Source organism: Pelodiscus sinensis, chromosome 24, assembly GCF_052426305.1.
Source record: "Pelodiscus sinensis isolate ZL-2025 chromosome 24, ASM5242630v1, whole genome shotgun sequence".
NCBI classification, from domain to species: Eukaryota; Metazoa; Chordata; order Testudines; family Trionychidae; genus Pelodiscus; species Pelodiscus sinensis.
In genome coordinates, this window is record NC_143075.1 from 23,195,788 (window position 1) to 23,215,506 (window position 19,719).

The 19,719-nt window shown below is 54.4% G+C and overlaps 1 protein-coding gene across 1 annotated transcript in view; it reads right to left on the reverse strand.

Moving 5' to 3' along the window:
- CLDN19 (claudin 19) overlaps positions 1-19,719 on the reverse strand; it is a 55,108-nt gene that overhangs the window by 6,937 nt on the left and 28,452 nt on the right. Inside the window, exons 3-5 of the mRNA XM_089773058.1 lie at positions 8,310-8,431; positions 6,569-6,671; positions 3,033-3,197 (exon numbers count right to left, since the gene is read on the reverse strand). Coding sequence (XP_089629184.1) covers positions 3,033-3,197; positions 6,569-6,671; positions 8,310-8,431 — 390 coding nt within the window. The remainder of the gene's footprint in view (positions 1-3,032; positions 3,198-6,568; positions 6,672-8,309; positions 8,432-19,719) is intronic.

Here is a 19,719-nt window from a genome sequence, read left to right on the forward strand (position 1 = left end):
AAGGCTGGAGAATCCAGGGCGTGGGGGTCTGTAGACCAACTGGGGGCTGCAGCTTTTGGACTTGATGCCTGATAAGACCCTTCATGCCCCAGTGCAATTCCCCTTCTTTGCTCTGCTGGGACCCCAGGGCCTCATTCCTATGCTCTCTCCTTCTCCCATTCTGGCAGTCCCACTGGCACGCCAAGCCTCTGTCCACGGTCCCTTGCAGCACTGGCTTGAAGGGTCTTGCAGAACATGTCCCTCTTGGGCCTCCTCTTCCTGCTCCTCCTCAGAGTCAACATTCGGTGAGCAGAGGGGGCGCCCCTCCTGGCCACCATGCTGGAAGCGACTGGTAGAAACCGAGAGACGCACCGTTGGGTTTAAAGCAGGGCCGGGAACCTTTTCGGGCTTGGGGGCCACTGACCCACCGAAAAATCAGTTGGGGGCCTCACACAAGTGAGAAGCAAGAGAACCCCCGAATCCCTACTGCCGTGGCCCCTGACTGAGAAGGAGACATTCCCCTCGCGCACTAAAGCCTACGGGGCCCAGGCTAGTAGATTTTGTGTCTTCCAGCTCGGCAGGGTGACAGGGGTGGGAAGAGGCTGGAGCGCCAGTGCCAGCTCCCCAATTTTGGGAGGGGAGCCCTGAGCCTTGGGGGCCTGACCCAGGCAAGGCAGGGGCTGTATCCAACTCCCAGGCCTTAGGTTCCCCGCTCCAGATTTAACATTACAAGGGAACGGGAACGGGAGGTTTCAAAGCTCCCCTGGCTTATTCCCACAAACGCTGCTAATCAGACCTGTGAATCGACATGTCAGTTTTGCAGACCCTGGCACAGCCCGCTGCCCGGCCCCAGCGGCGGGGGGTGCGGCCTGCCAGCAAGGAGGCAGGGAAGGAGCAATGGCGTTTCAGTCCCTGCACCATGGGCACAGGCAATGACACAGGCCACTGGCTCTAGGTTTGCCAGACAGTGGTAGCAGCCAGTGTCTAACTCCAGAGGGTCACAAAGGCACAGAGGACAGGGTCACTGCTGGCGTCCCAAAGCTGCCGGGCTTGGCTGGCACTAGCCTGCTTGCTGCAGCGATGCCAGCTGAACTGCTGACCGAGCGGTGTGGGGACCTGTCCTGCCAGGGAGGAGGAAATAAAGCACCCTCCTTAGAAACCTTAGCGGGAGGACGGCAGGGCAGAGCCTCTCAGCCGGAGCAAAGGGAGCCCTAGGCACATGCGCAAGGTGCTCCGGGTTCTCCCCACCCCTCCCGAATCTGAGAGGGGCTGTAGCTCTCGCTCTTCTCCGAGGAGTGAACCAGCAGCACCTCACTGCCTCTGCCTCGTTAACACGGGGACGGGCGACTGCGAACACGGGGGAGATGCCCTTGCAGACAAGTCCCGTCTGCTCACTGCTGGGACCAGCTGGAGACGGGAAGCGTGGCTGAGAGCCCTGCCGGGTCCCTCCTCTTCCTCTTCCTCCTCCTCCTCGCTGGTCATGGCAGGAATCTCTTGTCTGAGGGATCCAGAGCAGACGGGGCTTCTGGAGGGGGCCTCTCCACGCAGGGCAAAGGGGCAGGTGTGCACGGCAGCCCCAGGCCTGAGCTGTTCTCCCTGGCCTGGTGGCACACAGGGAAAACACCTTCGCTCTCCCCCAGCTCTGCTGCGGTCCCGGCCCCGGCTCGCCCTGGCTGCTCACAGTGTCCAGGTTCCTGGGGCTGCGCTTGCAGAACCTCTTCTCCCAGAGGCTCAGGAGGTTCAATTCCTTTGGCTCTAGGCAGCAGCAGCGCCCTGAGCACTTTCCTGCCTGTGTGGAGCTGAGCCCGCCAGCTTGGCTGGGCAGCTGCATGTAACAGAGATAGAGGTAGAGGCAGCTTCTGGTCTCCACGACCCGTGGGCAGGGGCAGGGGTGTTTCAAACTGAGCAGAGCGGTCACTGGCGCAGGGAAAGGGACACTGATGGATACCGGTTGGGGTCTCATGGGTCCTGCCATGTCTACCCTGCATGCCCCTGAGCTTGGCTTTGAGCCCTGCAGGGAGGTGGTTTTACTGCATCACCCTAATGGGGTGCTGACATCAGCCAGAGAGATGGGCCTGGTTTTACAGCAGGACACCTACAAAGCACTTTCCAGCAAGCATTGTTCAGACTGTTTTAGGTGTAACCGCCTGCTATGGGTGGGTGGAGGCCTGGCTGGGAGAGGCAACCCGCCAGCCCCACCCCTCCTTATGAGGCACCACTTCTCCCCCGCAGGGGCAGGGCAGCACACCCCTCCCCACCCCCCCTGGCCTGGCCCAGCCACAACCACAGCCACATTTTGTCCCTAGACTGCCTGGGGCAGAGCATGGGCAGGGCCATGCCTGGTCATTTGGGAAGGCAGAGCCTTCCCCTGCCTAACATACCAGGTGCCTGTGCCGCCGGCAGGTGAAATCAAACCTGTTACCTCTGGAGCTTACTGTAGGCACCCCTACAGCTCGAGCTACAAAGCCAGCTGCTTCTCAGCGGAGGCTGTGGAGTTCCCTCGTTCTTATCGGTCGCTGTTCGTGGGCTAAGTGCCGCTCCATGGGACAGTGACCCGCTCCCACTTCCGCTCGGTGGCTGGCTACATACGTACACTTCCCCCTGACATGTAAGTACCCTATTTCGATCGCAGCTGGTTAATGCCGTGCTTAGATATTGAAAAGGGGAGTCGGCCTCGTCTCAGTAGCAATGTGCGGTGACGCTGCTGCAGGGTTATGTCTGACTTTGAAAGCCAGTAGCTGTGAAGGGAGGTGTAGCGTGGGGGTACACGAGACAAATCAGGCGCTTGAAAGGGGGCCTGGGTCTGGGAAGGCAGAGCGCCAATGCCCTACAGCCATCTGCTCAACGTCTTACTCCCTTCAGATAGCCCACGCCACACCCCATATCCCCCCCTCCTGGCCTGACCCCTTCCTGCTCAGCACTCTTCTAGCTGCCCAGCTCCGCAGCCCCAATGGCGCTCCGCCAGCCCCACGCCCGAGGTCAGTGGCCTCAGAGGCCAGTCACCCCCGCTTTGTCACAGCCCAGGCGGGCGGTGGGGGCTGCGGTTCACTTACTGCCAAGGCCCAGCGTGAAGCCGCCCGCATAGCACATCTGCAGCTTGGTCCGGGGTGCGTCCTTGAGGAACTTGATGCAGTCCAGACCCAGCAGCAGCGTGACCAAGGCGGAGCCGGCCAGAATGTCAGCTGCGATCAGCAGGGCTCGGGTCACCACGATCTTCACTGAAAGAGCAACCAAAGCAAAAAAACTGGACAGATCAGCGAGGCCTGGGCTCCAGAGCCCGTCTGCCCTGCTCGACTGGGAATTCCTGGGCTGCTGGAACCCACCGGCCCCCTCGGGTCCGAGCCAAGGGCACAAGCCTGTCACACCCCAGCGGCAGAGCTGCGGCTCTTCAGCTCATGCAGGAACAGGGGAGCCCCTGCTGGAGAGGGCGGCAGTCCCACAAGAGAGGCCACTGCTTAGCATGCTGCCCATTAGCATCTCCTCCTTTCCTTGCTGAGTCCCCCTAGAGTCTGATACTTAGCTCCGGAGCTCTGATTCAGATTGGCACGGTGCCGACCACCCTGGGCCGTGCCGGGGCCCCCTACTCAGTACTATGAACAATACATATAAAGAGAGGTCACAGCGTGATCCATAGCTGGGTCTCATGCTGCTAGCATCAGCCTCCTCGCTGCTGCAAGGATTTCGCCATTGGGTATGTCTACTCTGCAGAGTTTGTTTGGAAAAACGGCCGTTTTCCCCCAAAAACCTTACATCCCCACTGCAATCGCTTTTGTTTGGAAAACCCCCCCGAAAGAACAGAGGGGCTCTTCCGACATCGGTAAACCTCTTTCTACCAGGACGAAGCCTTTTCCTGAAAGAGCTCTTTGGGAAAAGGCGTGTGGACGGGGAAGAGGGAGTGCTTTTGATAGAAGAGGAAAGAAGAAAAAGCACAGGTGCCCTGGTGGCCGCTCCGCCCATAGTTATCACAGCTTACACGTGAGATAGCGTCCATTCAGTGTGTTTGCTATCTGTCGAAAAAGAAGATGTCTGTTTTGATGCAGTTTGGCAGTGTGGACGCTCTCTTTCTGAAGAAGATTTTTTTCAGAAGATCTCTTCTGGAAACGCTTCTTCTGAAAGAAGCCTGCAGTCCAGACACAGCCCATGTTATTTCCCCTTGCCACCACATTTACAACAATGGGACCGCAAACTTGCAGCCTCAGCAAGTTTGCAGATGACACTAAGCTGGGGGGAGAGGTAGATACGCTGGAGGGCAGGGATAGAGTCCAGAGCGACCTAGAAAAATTGGAGGATTGGGCCAAAAGAAATCTGGCGAGTCAACAAGGACAAGTGCAAAGTCCTGCCCTTGGGACAGAAGAATCCCAAACATTGTTACAGGCTGGGGACCGACTGGCTAAGCAGAAGTTCTGCAGAAAAGGACCTGGGGATTCCAGTGGATGAGAAGCTGGATATGAGTCAACAGTGCGACCTGTAGCCAAGAAGGCTAATGGCATATTAGGTTGCATTAGGAGGAGCATTGCCAGCAGATCCAGAGAAGTGATTATTCCCCTTTATTTGGCTCTGGTGAGGCCACATCTGGAGTATTGTGTCCAGTTCTGGGCCCCCCCATTATAGAAAGGATGTGGAGAGGGTCCAGCGGAGGGCGACCAAAATGATTAGGGGACTGGAGCACATGACCTACGAGGAAAGGTTGAGGGATTTGGACTTACTTAGTCTGCAGAAGAGCAGAGTGAGGGGGGATTTGAGAGCAGCCTGCAACTCCCTGAAGGGAGGTTCCAAAGAGGCTGGAGAGAGGCTGTTCTCAGTGGGGGCAGGTGACAGGACAAGGCGCAATGGGCTCAAGGTGCAGTGGGGGAGGTCTAGGTTGGATATTAGGAGAAACGATTTCCCTAGGCGGGTGAGGAAGCCCCGGGATGGGTTCCCTGGGGAGGGGGTGGAATCTCCATCCCTAGGGGTGTTTAAGTCTTGGCTTGACCCAGCCCTGGCTGGGACGGTTTAGTTGGGTTGGTCCTGCTTTGGGTGGGGGGCTGGACTCGATGACTCCTGAGGTCTCTGCCAGCCCTGGGATTCTGTGAGCCTATGACATGTACCAGCGTGTGTGGCAATCCGTGTAGCAGAGCAGCGTCTGGATGCAAGGGTTAGCTGAGATCCAGCTGGTGCCAGGTGAACACACAATTGACGCAGATGTGCAGTCGTTTGGCACAACTTGCATATTTAGATAAGTCCTTCGTCTGACAGCGAACAGGGCAATGACGACTGACAGTCGGCTAGAACTTACTGTGGCAGGTCCTCTGCTGGCGTAAAGCGTCACAGCTCTGAATGCTGCCATGTCATCTCTCCCTGGCCTCCACTGGAGCTGTGGCAATGGCCACCAGCTGAGTTTGGCTCCACTGTCTTTATCTTAATCTGTCTGGTTGGGGAGCATGGCCTAATGGTTACAGCCACAACCCTTGACTACCAAGCAGGTTGTGGGGTGGGGAGGCCAGGTCTTCCTACTCCACTGAGCTCTGACCCAGGGCCCTTTGGGCTACCAGAGGTTTGGCAACCAAGGCTGAAGTAAGGCAGCCTCCTGGGCTACTTCTAGTCCTCTTCCCAGGTCAGATTAGCCCAAGGCCTTTTCTTTTTGGGGAAGTGCAAACCCAACTCAGTTAAGCGGGGTTACCAATCCTGGGGGGAACCACTGATGGAGGAGAGGCAGCTATTTCCCTCGCTGATTGTCCACACTGCCAAAGCGCAGCGAAAAAGTGATCTGTTTTTTGACAGATCGCAAACACACTGAATGGACGCCAGCTCGCATGTCAGCTGTGATTGCTGTGGACGGAGAGGCCACCAGGGCACCTGTGCTTTTTCCTCTTTCCTTTTCTTCCGAAAGAACTCCTCTTCCCCGGCCACACACGCCTTTTTCCGAAGGAGCTCTTTTGGGAAAAGGCTTCTTCCTCATAGAAAGAGGTTTCCCAATGTCGGAAAACCCCCTCTGGACTTTCGATTTTTTGTCAAAAGAACGCGATTGCAGTGTGGATGTGAGGTTTTTTTTTTTTTTTGAGAAACGGCTGTTTTCCCAAAAAAGCTCTGCAGTGTAGACATCTCCTCAGACAGGTCCCCGTTGGGGAGCCGAGACAGAGTGTTTAAGCTTTGTGCGGCTGGGGCCATGGCACTCGGTCCCGCTCTGTTGCCCGCCTGCGCTAATTCCTTGTCTTCCCAGTCCTCCAGCAGATGGAGCGTTTGCTGCTGGTGTTGCAGGGCAGGCCTGGCTGAGCCCAAAATAACCCCTCACCCCCTTGTTGCCCTGAGTGGCTGTGTAAACCCTGCCCCACAATCAAAGCTTCTCAAACCATCTAAAGGGGACTGCTAGGCAGAGGACTTGCTCCTGTACAGGAATCCAAAGACCTAAGAGGGGAAAAAGGAAATTTTCCACATGACGTTTTACTTCACAGTGAGGTTTTAATGCTTCCGATGTTTTGTGTGTGTTTATGTAAAAGTTAAAAAGGGTTTGTAAAGTGTTGGTTCAAACTCCAAACCACAACGGTGCCATGGTTGTATAAAGCCACCCTGTTCCCAAAGGCCCCTGCTCATCACGCCCGCTGGGACTCACGTGGATGGTCGGCTAAAATGGAATCATACTGGTCACAAGTCCGGATGCCGTCTTGCACGTTGGTGACACATTCCCGCCAAAGCCCCCGGCACTTGAGGCTGACCTAGAAAAGGAAGAAGGAAATGAGACACAGCGACACTGAAGCAAAAAGCATCCCATGATCCTTTGGGGCTAGCCTACCCCAAGAAAGTAAAACATGAGCCGCTAGCTGGTGGAGCTTGAAACCCTGCTGCAGTTCACAAGCACAAAACGAGACGGAGCAGAAAAGAGCCATGAAAATGCTTTGAGGGCTGAAGAAATCCCTGACAGCGTTAGTCTGAGAGCTCCAGTTACTGAAATGCTCAACAACGAGATTGAGAGGCGACTGGTTATGACGCTCAAGTATCTTCACGGGGAGGAAATGCCAGATTCACAAGGGCTCGTTTATCTAGCAAGGAAAGATGTTCCAAGGCTCAGTGGCTGGAAGTTAAAGTCTGACAAGTGGAAATTGGAAACAAGGCAGAAGCGCTTACCAGCGAGAGGGGTTAATGTTTGGAACAAACGACAGGGGAAGGGGTAGGTGTTCTATCTCTTGATGTCCTCAGATCAAGATTGGCTGCTTTTCTGGAAGAAACACCAGGGCTCAACACAGGGGGAACTGGGCAGGCCTGCTGATGGGGAGGGGGAGGCGTAAAGGGGGCAACTGGCCCAGGGCCCGACAATTCAAAAGGGCCTAGAGTAGTAGTGGTGGCAGCAACCAGAGCTTGGGCCCTTTAACTCGCCTCCGGAGTGCCGTGTGGTGCCCTCCACAGGCTTGGGAGAGCACGCCATGGTCTGGGCGGTGCGGAGGGCTGGGTGCTCCAGCCCTCCCCCTTCCACCCACAGCTCTTCCCCTTCTGGGAAGGCAGAGCCAGCCACCCTCCCCACCACCACCTTGCCCAGGGCCCAGTGCGGCTGTCAGCTCCCCTGAAAACGGGTGTAATTCTGTGGCGGGAGCTTGGCAGAAAGTCCGACTTTTAGTGAATGGCCCCTTCTGGTCTACTGCTCTATTGTCCATGTGGCCCATGCGAAATGCAAGATGGCGTGTGCTGCCTGCCCAGCCCCGCCCCAGCTGTGATTCATCTTCAGCCTCATGGGCTGCAGCCCGGGGGCAGAGCAGGGGGCGGAAAGAGATGCTATTACTTGCCTCTCGCTTTGCCCACCGTTCCTGGGATGCTGGCTGTGGCAGATTCTCCTGACCAGGGTTAGACTCGGGACTTAGTGATGGAATGGGCCTATCAGGCCAAGGCAACTGGGGAGAAGGGAACCCTGGGGGCATGTGACCCTGCCCTGAGCCTGGGGAAGGGCCGGGACAACCCCCCTCCACCCCAGGCTCTGTGTCTCTCTGTCCCTGCTGTCCCCTCAGCGCCCCTGCTCCGCCCTCTCCCTGCCTCTTCTTCCCCCAACCGAGTGGCCAGGGCCATTGGCAGCTGTGAACCATCGGCCCGGTGAGTTCATGGGCTAGCCACAATTCTGGCTACATTGGGGAAGATTCTGTGAATTCAACACTTGTGTTTAACCCCCTGACGTTTCTATCCAGTTCCGTGTAAGGCAGGGCTACCAAATCGGCGCAGACCGGTTGTGGCCCTGTCCCGGCCTGTGGCAGGGCGTGCGGGCACCACAGCAACACCATCCTGCAAACAGACCCCCTTTGGCCTTGACACTTCTTGAACAGAAGCATCTCCCGAGTCCCAGCACTGAGCACGGAGCCGTCTCTGCTCACCTCCAGGCTGTCGTCAGCATTGACCATCCAGCAGTCGGTGCAGGTGGCTACGACCAGGAGGAAGGCGGAGAGGAGACCCAGGCCAAAAGCCATCAGCTGGAAAATCGCACCCATCAGGGAGGCTGCAGGACCCAAAGCACAGGGAGTTGATATTGACACATCTGCCTTGAAGAGACATGAACTTGCCCACCCTAGCCTGGTGCTACAGGGCTTCCCTGTCCCTTTGGAGGGGCAGTGTTTATCATTTCTAAGGTCTGTAGCCCCAAAGTTCTGGAACTCTTTGGGAATTTTTGTCTTCCAGCTGAAATCGATCCTCATCAGCATGATAGGAATATTCAATCATAGACGCGTGCGTGTGTGTGTGTGGTGTGTGCAAATGCACGTGTGTTAATATGCATATGTGGGTGTTTGTACTGGGGTGCTCGTGTGCATATTCAGAGGAGACAAGTTTTCACAGCAGAGTTAACTCAGGGGACACAGTACTCCAGATGTGGCCTCACCAAAGCCAAATAAAGGGGAATAATGACATCTCTGGATCTGCTGGCAATGCTCCTCTTAATGCAACCTAATATGCCATTAGCCTTCTTGGCCGACAATCTTTGTTCCAGATGTAGAGGTTTACATTTAGTCAACTTTAAATGCCAATTATTTCCTTGTCCCCGGTTTGCCTAGCAATCCAGATCGCTCAAAATCAGTGACCTGGCTTCATCAGTATTCACCATTTGCCCAGTCTTTGTGCCGTCTGCAAACTTCACCAGTAATAATTCTCTCTTTTCTTCTAAGCCAGCGATAAAAATGTTAAAAAGTGGAAGGCCAAGAACGGATTCCAGGACCCCGCTGGAACACTCCCACACAATGATGATTTCCAATTGACTATTATATTCCATTAGCTAGTTTTGAATCCATTTAATGTGTGCCAGATTTGTTTTTCTCTCTTTCTCTGTTCTTTTAAACAAAAATATCATATGCCACCATGTCAAATGCCTTATAGAGGTCTAAGAATATTACTTGGGCACTGTTACCTTTAGGCTACATCTACATTGGCAGCTTCTTGCGCAAGAATTGTTTTGCGGAAGAGTTCTTGCATAAAAAGTCTTCCCCAAGAGCACATCTACACTGGCATGGGCTTTTGCGCAGGAGATGTGCTTTTGCACAAGAGCGTCTATGGCAGTGTGGACTCTCTCTTGCACAAGAAAACTCTGATGGCCATTTTAATCACAGGGGCTGTGTCCAGACTCCATGCCTCCGTCGACGGAGGCATGTAGATTAGCCAGATCGGAAGAGGGAAATGAAGCCGCGATTAAAATAATCGCGGCTTCATTTAAATTTAAATGGCTGCCCCGATCTGCCGATCAGCTGTTTGTCGGCAGATCGGGAGAGTCTGGACGCGATGCCCCGACAAAGAAGCCTTTCTTCATCGACACAGGTAAGCCTCGTGAAACCAGGTTTACCTGTGTCGATGAAGAAAGGCTTCTTTGTCGGGGCATCGCGTCCAGACTCTCCCGATCTGCCGACAAACAGCTGATCGGCAGATCGGGGCAGCCATTTAAATTTAAATGAAGCCGCGATTATTTTAATCGCGGCTTCATTTCCCTCTTCCGATCTGGCTAATCTACATGCCTCCGTCGACGGAGGCATGGAGTCTGGACACAGCCAGGGGCTTCTTGCACAAGAAATTCATGTTGCCTGTCTACACTGCCCTCTTGTGGAAGAGCTCTTGCACAAGAGGGCTTATTCCTGGTGGGAAGAAGAATAACTAAGAAGCCCTGTTTTACATCACTATCCTATAAATTTTCTTCTGGAACAATGGCTGTTCTTCCGCAAGAAGCTGCCAGTGTAGAAGTAGCCTTAGTGTCCCAACTTTGGACTCTCAGAGGAAGTGGGTTAGTTGGACAGCCACTGGTTTTCAGACTTTTGCACACAATGTTTCATTTGTTGGGAGCACTGCTGCATTCATGAAATGCATCGGGTCCCCTGTGTGTACAAACTCTTGCTGTGGTGTCCAACATGCTAACCACTAGCCACAGGTGGCTATTTGGCCAGCTGAATGGGGCTAGTTGATTCACAAAATTATTTACATTTTCAGAATAACATGGCTTGTCTCAGATCCCACGGCTCTATTTGAAGCAAGAAATTCAGGCAGGGCCCTAAGAGAGACCGTCAACTGACTGATGGCACAAGCTGCAAGTTCCTCCCAACACACACTGATCCCTCCCTACTGGATGGGGCTGTGATGCTCAGATTAGGTCTGGGATTTGCAAAGCCACCTAGGGGCCTGGATCCATCCATCCCTTTCGGTAGGATATGGACATCCAAGTCCTTTAGGCAACTTGGAACCTCCCCCATCCGCACCCCTGGGCTATGTCTACACTGGCGGCTTCTTGCGCAAGAACATCTTGCGCAACAGTTCTTGTGCAAGAAGTCTTGCACAAGAACATGTCCACACTGCCATGTGCGAGATGTGCTTTTGCACAAGAGCATCCATGGCAGTGTGGAAGCTCTGCTGGCAACTTTAGCCCTAGGGCTTTCTTGAGCAAGAACCTCCTGCCGCCCGTCCACACTGCCCTCTTGCGCAAGAGGGCTTACACCTATTAGACAAGAGCGTAGCTCTTGCGCAAGAAGCCCTCTCTTACCACGCCGTACTGTAAATCTTCTTGCGCAAGAGTGGGCAGGCAGTGTGGACGCTCTGCAGATTCTTGCACCAGAACGGCCATTGTTGCGCAAGAACGCGTCAGTGTAGACATAGCCTGGGAGTTTAAGCCTCAAAGTTTCTAAAATGTGCTAACAGGTCCTGAACATTCACCGGCGGGGAAGTGACCCAAGGGTGACTCTGTCTGTGGGAAACGGGAGAGTAGCTGGAACCGAGCACTGAGGGAGGCACATTATGAAACATGTTCAGTGGCCTTAGGAGGAGAGCTCATTCCAAGCTTCTGAGATCTGCTCAGGGGTCACTTTTGCTCCTACTCCTTCATGACTCATGAGCAGGGTTTGAACCTGGGACATTCCATGCTCCCCCACAGACACTTGGAGCACATGGTATTTCTTTGCCATTGGAAGGGACGACATCGCTTATCACTCGTGGGTTCTGGGCTAGACACCAACTCCTGTTGATTTCCCTGACTAGGAGAGTGGATGTCATTATTCCCCTTTATTGATGTCATTATTCCCCTTTATTCGGCGTTGGTGAGGCCACATCTGGAGTATTGTGTCCGGTTCTGGGCCCCCCACTACACAAAGGATGCGGACACATTGGAGAGGGTCCAGCGGAGGGCAACCAAAACGCTGAGGGGGCTGGAGCACATGACTTATGAGGAGAGGCTGAGGGACTTGGGTCTGTTTAGTCTGCAGAAGCGAAGGGTGAGGGGGGATTTGATAGCAGCCTTCAACTTCCTGAAGGGAGGTTCCAAAGAGGATGGAGAGAGGCTGTTCTCAGTAGTGACAGATGGCAGAACAAGGAGCAATGGGCTCAAGTTGTGGTGGGAGAGGTCCAGGCTGGATATTAGGAAAAACTATTTCCCTAGGAGGGTAGTGAAGCACTGGAATGGGTTACCTAGGGAAGTGGTGGAGTCTCCATCCCTAGAGGTGTTTAAGTCTCGGCTTGACAAAGCCTTAGCTGGGTTGATTTAGTTGGGATTGGTCCTGCCTAGAGCAGGGGGCTGGACTTGACCTTCTGAGGTCTCTTCCAGTTCTATGATTCTATGATAAGGGGATGGGTTGATGAGAGAATATGATCTTGGTAACTAATTGACCATTCATTTTCAGTGGGAAATATGTCACTGGAGGGATGATAGGAGTTACTATAGAGAATTTCTGGGTGTCTGGCTGGTGAGTCTTGCCCACATGCTCAGGGTTTAGCTGATCGCCATATTTGGGGTCGGGAAGGAATTTTCCTCCAGGGTAGATTGGCAGAGACCCTGGAGGTTTTTCGCCTTCCTCTGTAGCATGGGGCACAGATCACAGCTGGAGGACTCTCTGCATCTTGGGACCTTCAAAATATTTGAAGGCTTCAATATCGGAGATATAGGTGAGAGGATTATTCTAAGAGGGGTGGGTGAGATTCTGTGGCCTGCACTGTGCAGGGGGTCAGACTAGATGATCATAATGGTCCCTTCTGACCTTAAAGTCTATGAATCTATGAATCTATGGAAGGTGTCAGGCCTGACCTCAGAAAGGAAAGGATTTAGGGCATCATAGATAGTGACGTCATGTCATTATGTTATTTCTTGACCAGTCCTGTATCTCAGCCACCAAACGCATTACAACACAAGCTAGGGCCATTGCTTTCTCAGCTCCAGTTTGGGACTCTGCAAGACTAGCTTGGCTCATGCTCAGGCCAACTGCGACTCATTCTGGGAACTTTGAGGAAAATCTGGTCAGCCATTTGAGTTCTGTGAGCACAAACCCAACCCCTCGCTGAAAGAAACGCTCAGTCTTTGCGCTCGGATAACTCAAAACCAAGTTCGTTTCAACAGCTGCATCTGGGGCTGGCAAAGCTGTCAGGTAGGATGCCAGCTTTGCTGGGTTTGAAAATATTTTGTCAAGGAATGATGGAGTTAGAATCCATTAAAAATCACAGCAGCAACTCCTGTTCCTTTAAAAAAAAGTCTAGAGATAGTGCAAAATGCGAGACCCGGACAATCTTGCACCAACAGCATAGGAATCCAACTTCTTTTGAATGAGCATTGCTTAATGAGTCCTAAAAGCATGTGAAACAGACTCACGTGCGAAGCTAGGCATGCACCGGGCCTGTCTGGCCTCGCTGTCTGACTTGGGTTGTTTTTCTAATGCCCCTAAAGGAAGTGAGTTCCCGTGGCGAGGATGAGCAGAGATGGACGCCATTTCTCCTCGTTGAGGTCAATGGAAGGAGCAGCCAGCTCCGAGTTGCTGCCTTTAGGTCCCTTCTGGTGTTTGCCAGAGGACAGGGATAAATGTTGATTGGTTTTAAATCTGTTTATTTTTGTTTACTCAATCGAGCCACTGGGGGGTCTGAAATCGGCATAAGAAAATGAAAAACCCAACTCTCCTGAATGGCCCCAGTGGCCAGCAGAGTGACTGCGTATCCCCAGGGCCACGGGGAGCTGGGAAGAGGTCCCCCTGCCATCTGCTTTCTCTGTCATTGCGTGACGTCACTGGGCCAGGCCTGTTTCCCAGCAGGCACCTGGGTTCTCCCTCTGCCAGCTGGGAAGGTTTTTACCTCAGGGACGAGGGGAGCAGCACACAGAGCCACGCGTCCGGGCGCTGCAGCCGACAGTCTGCACTGCTCGGGCTCTCCCAGCCACGGGGAGTAGTCCCAGCCCCGACCCTCCTTGGGAGTGGGCCGGGGAGGTGGGCTGGGAGGGGCCCCGGGAACCAGGCGGAGCACGCGGCTGTGCACTCACGATGCACACAGGCGTGGCAGCAGAGCGAGAGCCCAGGCCACTCGGCTCCAGGAGAACGCCCACCCCCTGGCCGGTGGACGTCCCCTGCGGCCCAGCCCTGACAGGGAGACACGGGGCCGCCTACAGAGGACGATGGGTAGGACCCTGCGTGACGCTCCTACCAAAGAATAAGAGCCACAAGCATCTCCCACCGTCCTCCACGCAGCAGACTGCCCTGGTACACATGGACTCCCCTGCCCCCCCGGCCTCTGCTGCACCCCCCACCCCCCCTCAGTGGGCCAGGCACATTCGTTGCATTAGTATTTCCCAGTAGCCTGTAGGGTCCGTGTTCAGAGCAGATGTTTTACATGCTCAGTGCTGCGACCTCCTGGGGCAAAAAATTCCTGAACCCTCAGTACTGAGGCCGCTTTCTAGGCTCCCCAGAGGCAGTCGGATTAACAGACCTGCCAGGGCCAGGCTTTGGCTAACAGGATTAGGTGTTGGGAGGGATAGCGTGTGTGGCGCAGAGCGGGAGAGGCCAGGCCCTGGTGCTGCTACCCTGGCTCCGTGGAATGTACAGTGTGTCACCGCCCCGTTAAAGGGATGACCCCTCCGAAATGGGCAGGCCTTGAGGGGCGTTAATCTGCCGGGAGGGCCCAGAGACTGGGCGGGGGGAGTCCACCCTCGCCCAGGACACACAGTCCGAGAGGTGCTGTAAAGAGCAGGCAGAGAAGGCGAGGGAGGTGAGGGGTGGCTGGCTGGGAGCAGTGGGAGCATCCTCAGCGGAAGATTTCCCGGGAGAAAGCCGCGTCCGACGATGACACATCCGCAGGGACATGCCAGCGGCACAATGCGTGAGGGAGGGGGTCGGTGAGACTCGGGGTGCAAGTGGCCAGGGCGAAGGGAAAAGGCAGACAGTGGGGAGGAGGTTCCCGGGAGGCTACGTGCGGCGCTGTGGAGGGAACCGTGCGGTGCAGAAGGATCCTACTGTCGGCTCCTCCAGGTCCTGTTCCTGCTCAGACCAAAGCAGGTTCAGTGTCCGGCCCAGCAGAGAAAAACGTGCACAGAGGGGAGTGCTTCTTGGGGCCTCTTGTGAGAACGTTAACAGGGGCTCAGGGCACCAGGGTTCAGTTCCTGCTTGTGCCACACGCTCCTCGTGCGACTTCAGGCAAGTCACTTGGGATCCATCCCACCCCATCCCTGAGGGCAGGGCAGATCAAGGGAGCAACTGCCCCAGGAGCTCCTGGCTGCTGTCGCCGTTGCCATAGTAGCAGTGGCGGCCAGAGCCCCGAAGTGTCTGGGGGAGGGGTGGCACCCCAGCTCCACCCCTTCCACCTGAGGCCCCGCCCCTTTCTGGTGGCTTCTAGCGCAAGTATGGCTGTTCTTGCGCAAGAATCTGCAGAGCGTCCACACTGCCCACCTGCTCCTGCGCAAGGAAATGTACAGTAGAGTGCGGTGAGAGAGGGCTCCGTGCGCAAGCGCCACGCTCTTTTTTAACAGGTGTAAGCCCTCGTGAGCAGGAGCTCTTGCACAAGAGGGCAGCGTGTTCCATTTCTTGCTCAAGAAACCCCTATGGCTAAAATGGCCATCAGAGCTTTCTTGCGGAAGGGAGCGTCCACACTACCATCGATGCTCTTGCACAAAAGCACAGCTCGCACATGGCAGTGTGGACGTTTTATTGTGCAAGGCTTCTTGCACAAGAACCCTTGCGCAAGATGTTCTTGCACAAGAAGCTGCCAGTGTAGACATAGCCACTAACGCCCACGTTACCCGACAAAACGAGTGCGGCGTGAACCCTCGCAGGCCAGTGAAGCGGAGCAGCCCCTGCCAGGGATCTCGGGCGAGAGGCCCTGCTCCCTGGCAAGAAACACAAACCCCTCCGGAAGCTGCCAACAGATTAACGGGAGCAACCGGAGGCCTGCTAGGCACTGATAGCAATTCGCAGGTTGCCTGGGTCTCCTAGAGCCCAGGTGCCCATATTATACCCAGCCTGGGCTGATCACGGGACTAGCTGCTGGGGCCAGAAGTCCAGACCATAGCTCACCCACCTTCTCCCTCTGCTATCCTGGGACCAACGTGGGTGCAACAAGCCTGCAAACAACAACAGTCCGGCAAGTTGCTTTTGTAGCCCTGAGAGCCCAGGGGGCCTGCTCATCCTGTGCCTGGCTCTGAATCCCCCGGCGCTAACTCCACTCGCCTCGCTGCAGGGTGACGCAGTATGTACTAGCTCATTGTCCCCCGGAAACAAAGGGCAAGCAAAGCTTGTTAAGTCAGCCGGCTCCCTTACGATGGGGCTGGCTTGCATTATGGCTGTCTATGCAAGCCGGGAGTGACTGAGCACACGTTTAACTCCTTGCTGATCTCGCAGGGGAAGCTACTGAGCACTTTCCCCCAACCTCACCAGTGTCATTTAAAGCCATGCACAAGCCTTAGGCTAATGGCTCGCTTGCCTCAGGGAGCCTGGCCAAACAGAGGTCAGAGAAGAAGCTAACCCAGGCTGGTCCCACCGACAGGCACACTCCCCGTAGCAAGGAAGAGGAACTGAAGAGAGTTACCTTTACCGAGCGCGAGCCAGACTCATCGCTGCTGTTCCCTGGCGGGGGATGGAGACACCTCTCGGGCGAGGCTAAGAGAGTTTGTTTCAGGAAGTCAACAAGGCAAAATGAGTTTGATCCAGAAGACTCGGTTGGGGGCCTGGAATCACCTGATTGAGTCTGGAGAAGGCAGCGCCCCTGTGGGCCTGGCAGCGATGAAAGCCAGCACCTGGGTTAGGCTCTTTTCAGTCTTTCCAAGTCATGTCAGATGTGCTTTGCACTGTACGATGTGATATGCGGCCTCGTAATTAACACGGTAATGGGTCAGAAATCAAGTGCAATGCCCATGTGCCGGGGGCTGCCGGAGCCTAGCTGCAGGTTGTGGGGAGTCTCAACCCCGAGCTAAAATCAGGTTCTTCATCTCCCCAACATTGTCATTTAGTCTTTGTAAGTGGCCAACGCGTGTTAGACAGCGAGATCCGTGCCCCAGGGAGGAAGACAAGGCCTTTGCCACGGGGGCTGCCAGTCCCATGTGGGAGGGGCAGGGCACGGGGTGGGGGAGGGATGAAGACTGTCCTTATAAGAGTTAAAGGTGTGTCAGTTGCAAAGTCATGGATTTTAAGACCAGAAGCACCAACGTACTGAGCCCCTCGGAGGCCTGCGCAGCCCAAGCCCGGCGGCGAAGGCCCGTTCCCCACTCGGGGACACCCTGCAGAGGTGGTGTTCATTGCTGCAGCCATCGCATCGCACACACCAGAGAAGGGCGTGAACGAGAGGGAGGGGCCTGAGCCGTGTTCTGAATAATCCAATTAGTCCTCCCTAAGGCACTAGGTGCCAGTTGCCCCAGGCGATCATGAGCCTCAGAGCTGGGTTCACCCCCCCCAAAGCTGTGTTTTCAAGCACCAGGTGAGGCCACCAAGGACACGACTGGGCTTCCCTCTGTACTATTTGCCTGGCTGTAAGGTCTGAGTGCCTGACCATCTTCCTTAGCCCCCTGCGAGGTAGGGAAGGGCTGTCACCCCATTTACAGGTGAGACGAGGGCTGTCACCCCATTTATGTGGCTAAGCCTGCCACAAGACAAGGCCCAGGCTAGAACCCTAGGCCTCCAGGAACATCCTTCCTCACCCCATGAGAAACCCAAGTGTTTGAGTGAGGCAAAGGATCTCAGAAAAGAGAGCTGCCTACTAAAAATCTTACATTGCAGGGAAAACTTCCTAACTGTAAGCACATCTGGACGACGGGCCAGGTGCCCAGGGCGGTGGTGGAATTGCCTTCACTGGAGGGCTTCAAAAGGCGGCTGGAGCCATCAGCCTTTAGACACAACAAATCCCGCAGAGTGGCAGTGAGTTAGACTGGATCCGTGTTTCTCAAAGGACCAGTCCGTGGACTACTGCTGGCCCCTGGGATCTCTCTGATGTGCTTTACGAAAGCAGCAAGTCGGTCCCTGGTATCGAACTTGTTCTCCTTGGCCTCTGAGGTAAAGTCAAGAAGCAATGGACTTCAACTGCTGCAAGGGAGTTTAGGTTGGACGTTAGGAAAAAGTTCCTACCTGTCAGGGGGGGTTAAACACTGGAATAAGTTGCCCAGGGAGGTTGTGGAATCTCCATCTCTGAAGATATTGAAGAGCAGGTTGGACAGACACCTGTCAGGGATGGTCTAGACGGTGCTTGTTCCTTCCATGAGGGCAGGGACTGGACTTGATGACTCTTGAGGTCCCTTCCAATTCTAGTCTTCTATGATTCTAAGGTTGACAAGTCCTGGACGAGGTGACCCTTGCAGTCCCTTCAGGCCTGCGGGTCTATGGAACTGTGAGTTGGTTGGTTTCTCAGCCCCAGGTGGTAGAGATGTGAGCTCTCAAACAAGGGTTATGGTGAGTGCTGTAATAACGTCCCTGGCTCCAGCCAATGCTCAGAGCCTTGCTGGGTTCTGCAAGGAGAAAGAAACAATCAAGAGGAAGAGCCGAATAGTTCTGTATTGCAACCTTGTTCATTTACAAAGACCGTCCAAAGTCCTGACCACAGCGGGACCAAACAAGAGCTGGCAGTTCCAAGCCGGCCCTAAATGCTGTGACTCAGATTGGGTGCCATCCTCTGCCCTGCTCCTTGGACTAAGCAGTCCAAAGGCCAGAGAGGACTGTCTGTCCAGCCACCGAGCTCCGGCTGCCTCATTCACACAGAAACACCCCAAGGTTGTTTGCACCCCACCGTTTCTGACTGCCCCGCCCGGGATGGTGCATGCTGAAGTAGACAGAGTCCTTGCCCTCAGCAGTTGGCAGGCTGAGGTATTGCAGCAGCGCATTACCTGTGCAAACAAGAGAAGGGTTCCCGTCCACCTCGCTGCTCCGTCCCTGGAGAGGTGGTCGCTATTTCTGCACCCTCATTTACTGCAGGCCTTTGGTTGGCTTAACTGTGTCACTCGGTGATAGTGAGAATGACCCAGTTTCCTAGTGTTGCCTCACAAAATACTGGCAAGTTCTTAAATACAGTTTTATTCCTAAGCTGCCTCACACACAAGCTAGTGTCAAAACCAACCTGTGTCAGTGTCTATGGGGTGATGTCATTTCTCAGGCTGGCAGAGGAACTGGCAAGTTGATGTACTTGGCAGAGTTTTTTCCCCAAAAGGAGCCACCTCCCATCTTTAGTCTCCATAAATACTTTGCTGATTCAAAAATTGTCAAGGTATCAATGAGGAGATTAATCTGAAAAATGGAAGGCTGCAGGATTTCTACTTTTGGAGGTACAAGAAGGAATAAAATCAGCTTTCTATGATAAGTCACGTGTCTGTGGATGGGGACCTAAACCTGGCTCATAAACATAAGAACGGCCATCCTGGGTCAGACCAAAGGTCCATCTAGTCCAACATCCTGCCTTCCGACAGCGGCCAATGCCAGATGCCCCAGAGGGAGTGAACAGAACAGGGAATCATAAAGTGACCCCTCCCCTGTCAGCTGCAAATCCAGCCCCGACAAACAGAGGCCAGGACACCATTCCTGCCCATCCTGGCTCATAAGTATTGATAGACCTCACCTCCATGAATTTCTCTAGTTCTTTTCTGAACCCTGTTAAAGTCGTGGTCTTCATAACATCCTCTGGCAAGGAGTTCCACAGGTTGACTGTGCACTGCATGAAGAAAACCTTCCTTCTGTTTGTTTTAAACCTGCTGTCTATTCATTTCATTTGGTGACCCCTAGTTCTTATATTATGGCTCCTCTACTTAAAAGAGAAAAGAGCTTTAAAATAGCAGTTGACCCTCATTGTCCTGGTTACTCCTTTTTCTTGAGCTGGTATGGCTCTGACTTCACCTCTTTCTTGAGCTGGTATGGCTCTGATCTCAGCCTGTTTGGCTTGCTCCTCTGTCATTTATGCATATTCATAAGCATATTTCCATAAAGAGTATGAAATACACCAACACACCAAGGTGAGGGTAGACTGTAAAAGGGAGAGCAGATACTTGCAAGACTGGTGAGTAACCCTGAAGCTAAAGCTCCCCACCAGTCCCCAAACTGTGCTCCTGATTGC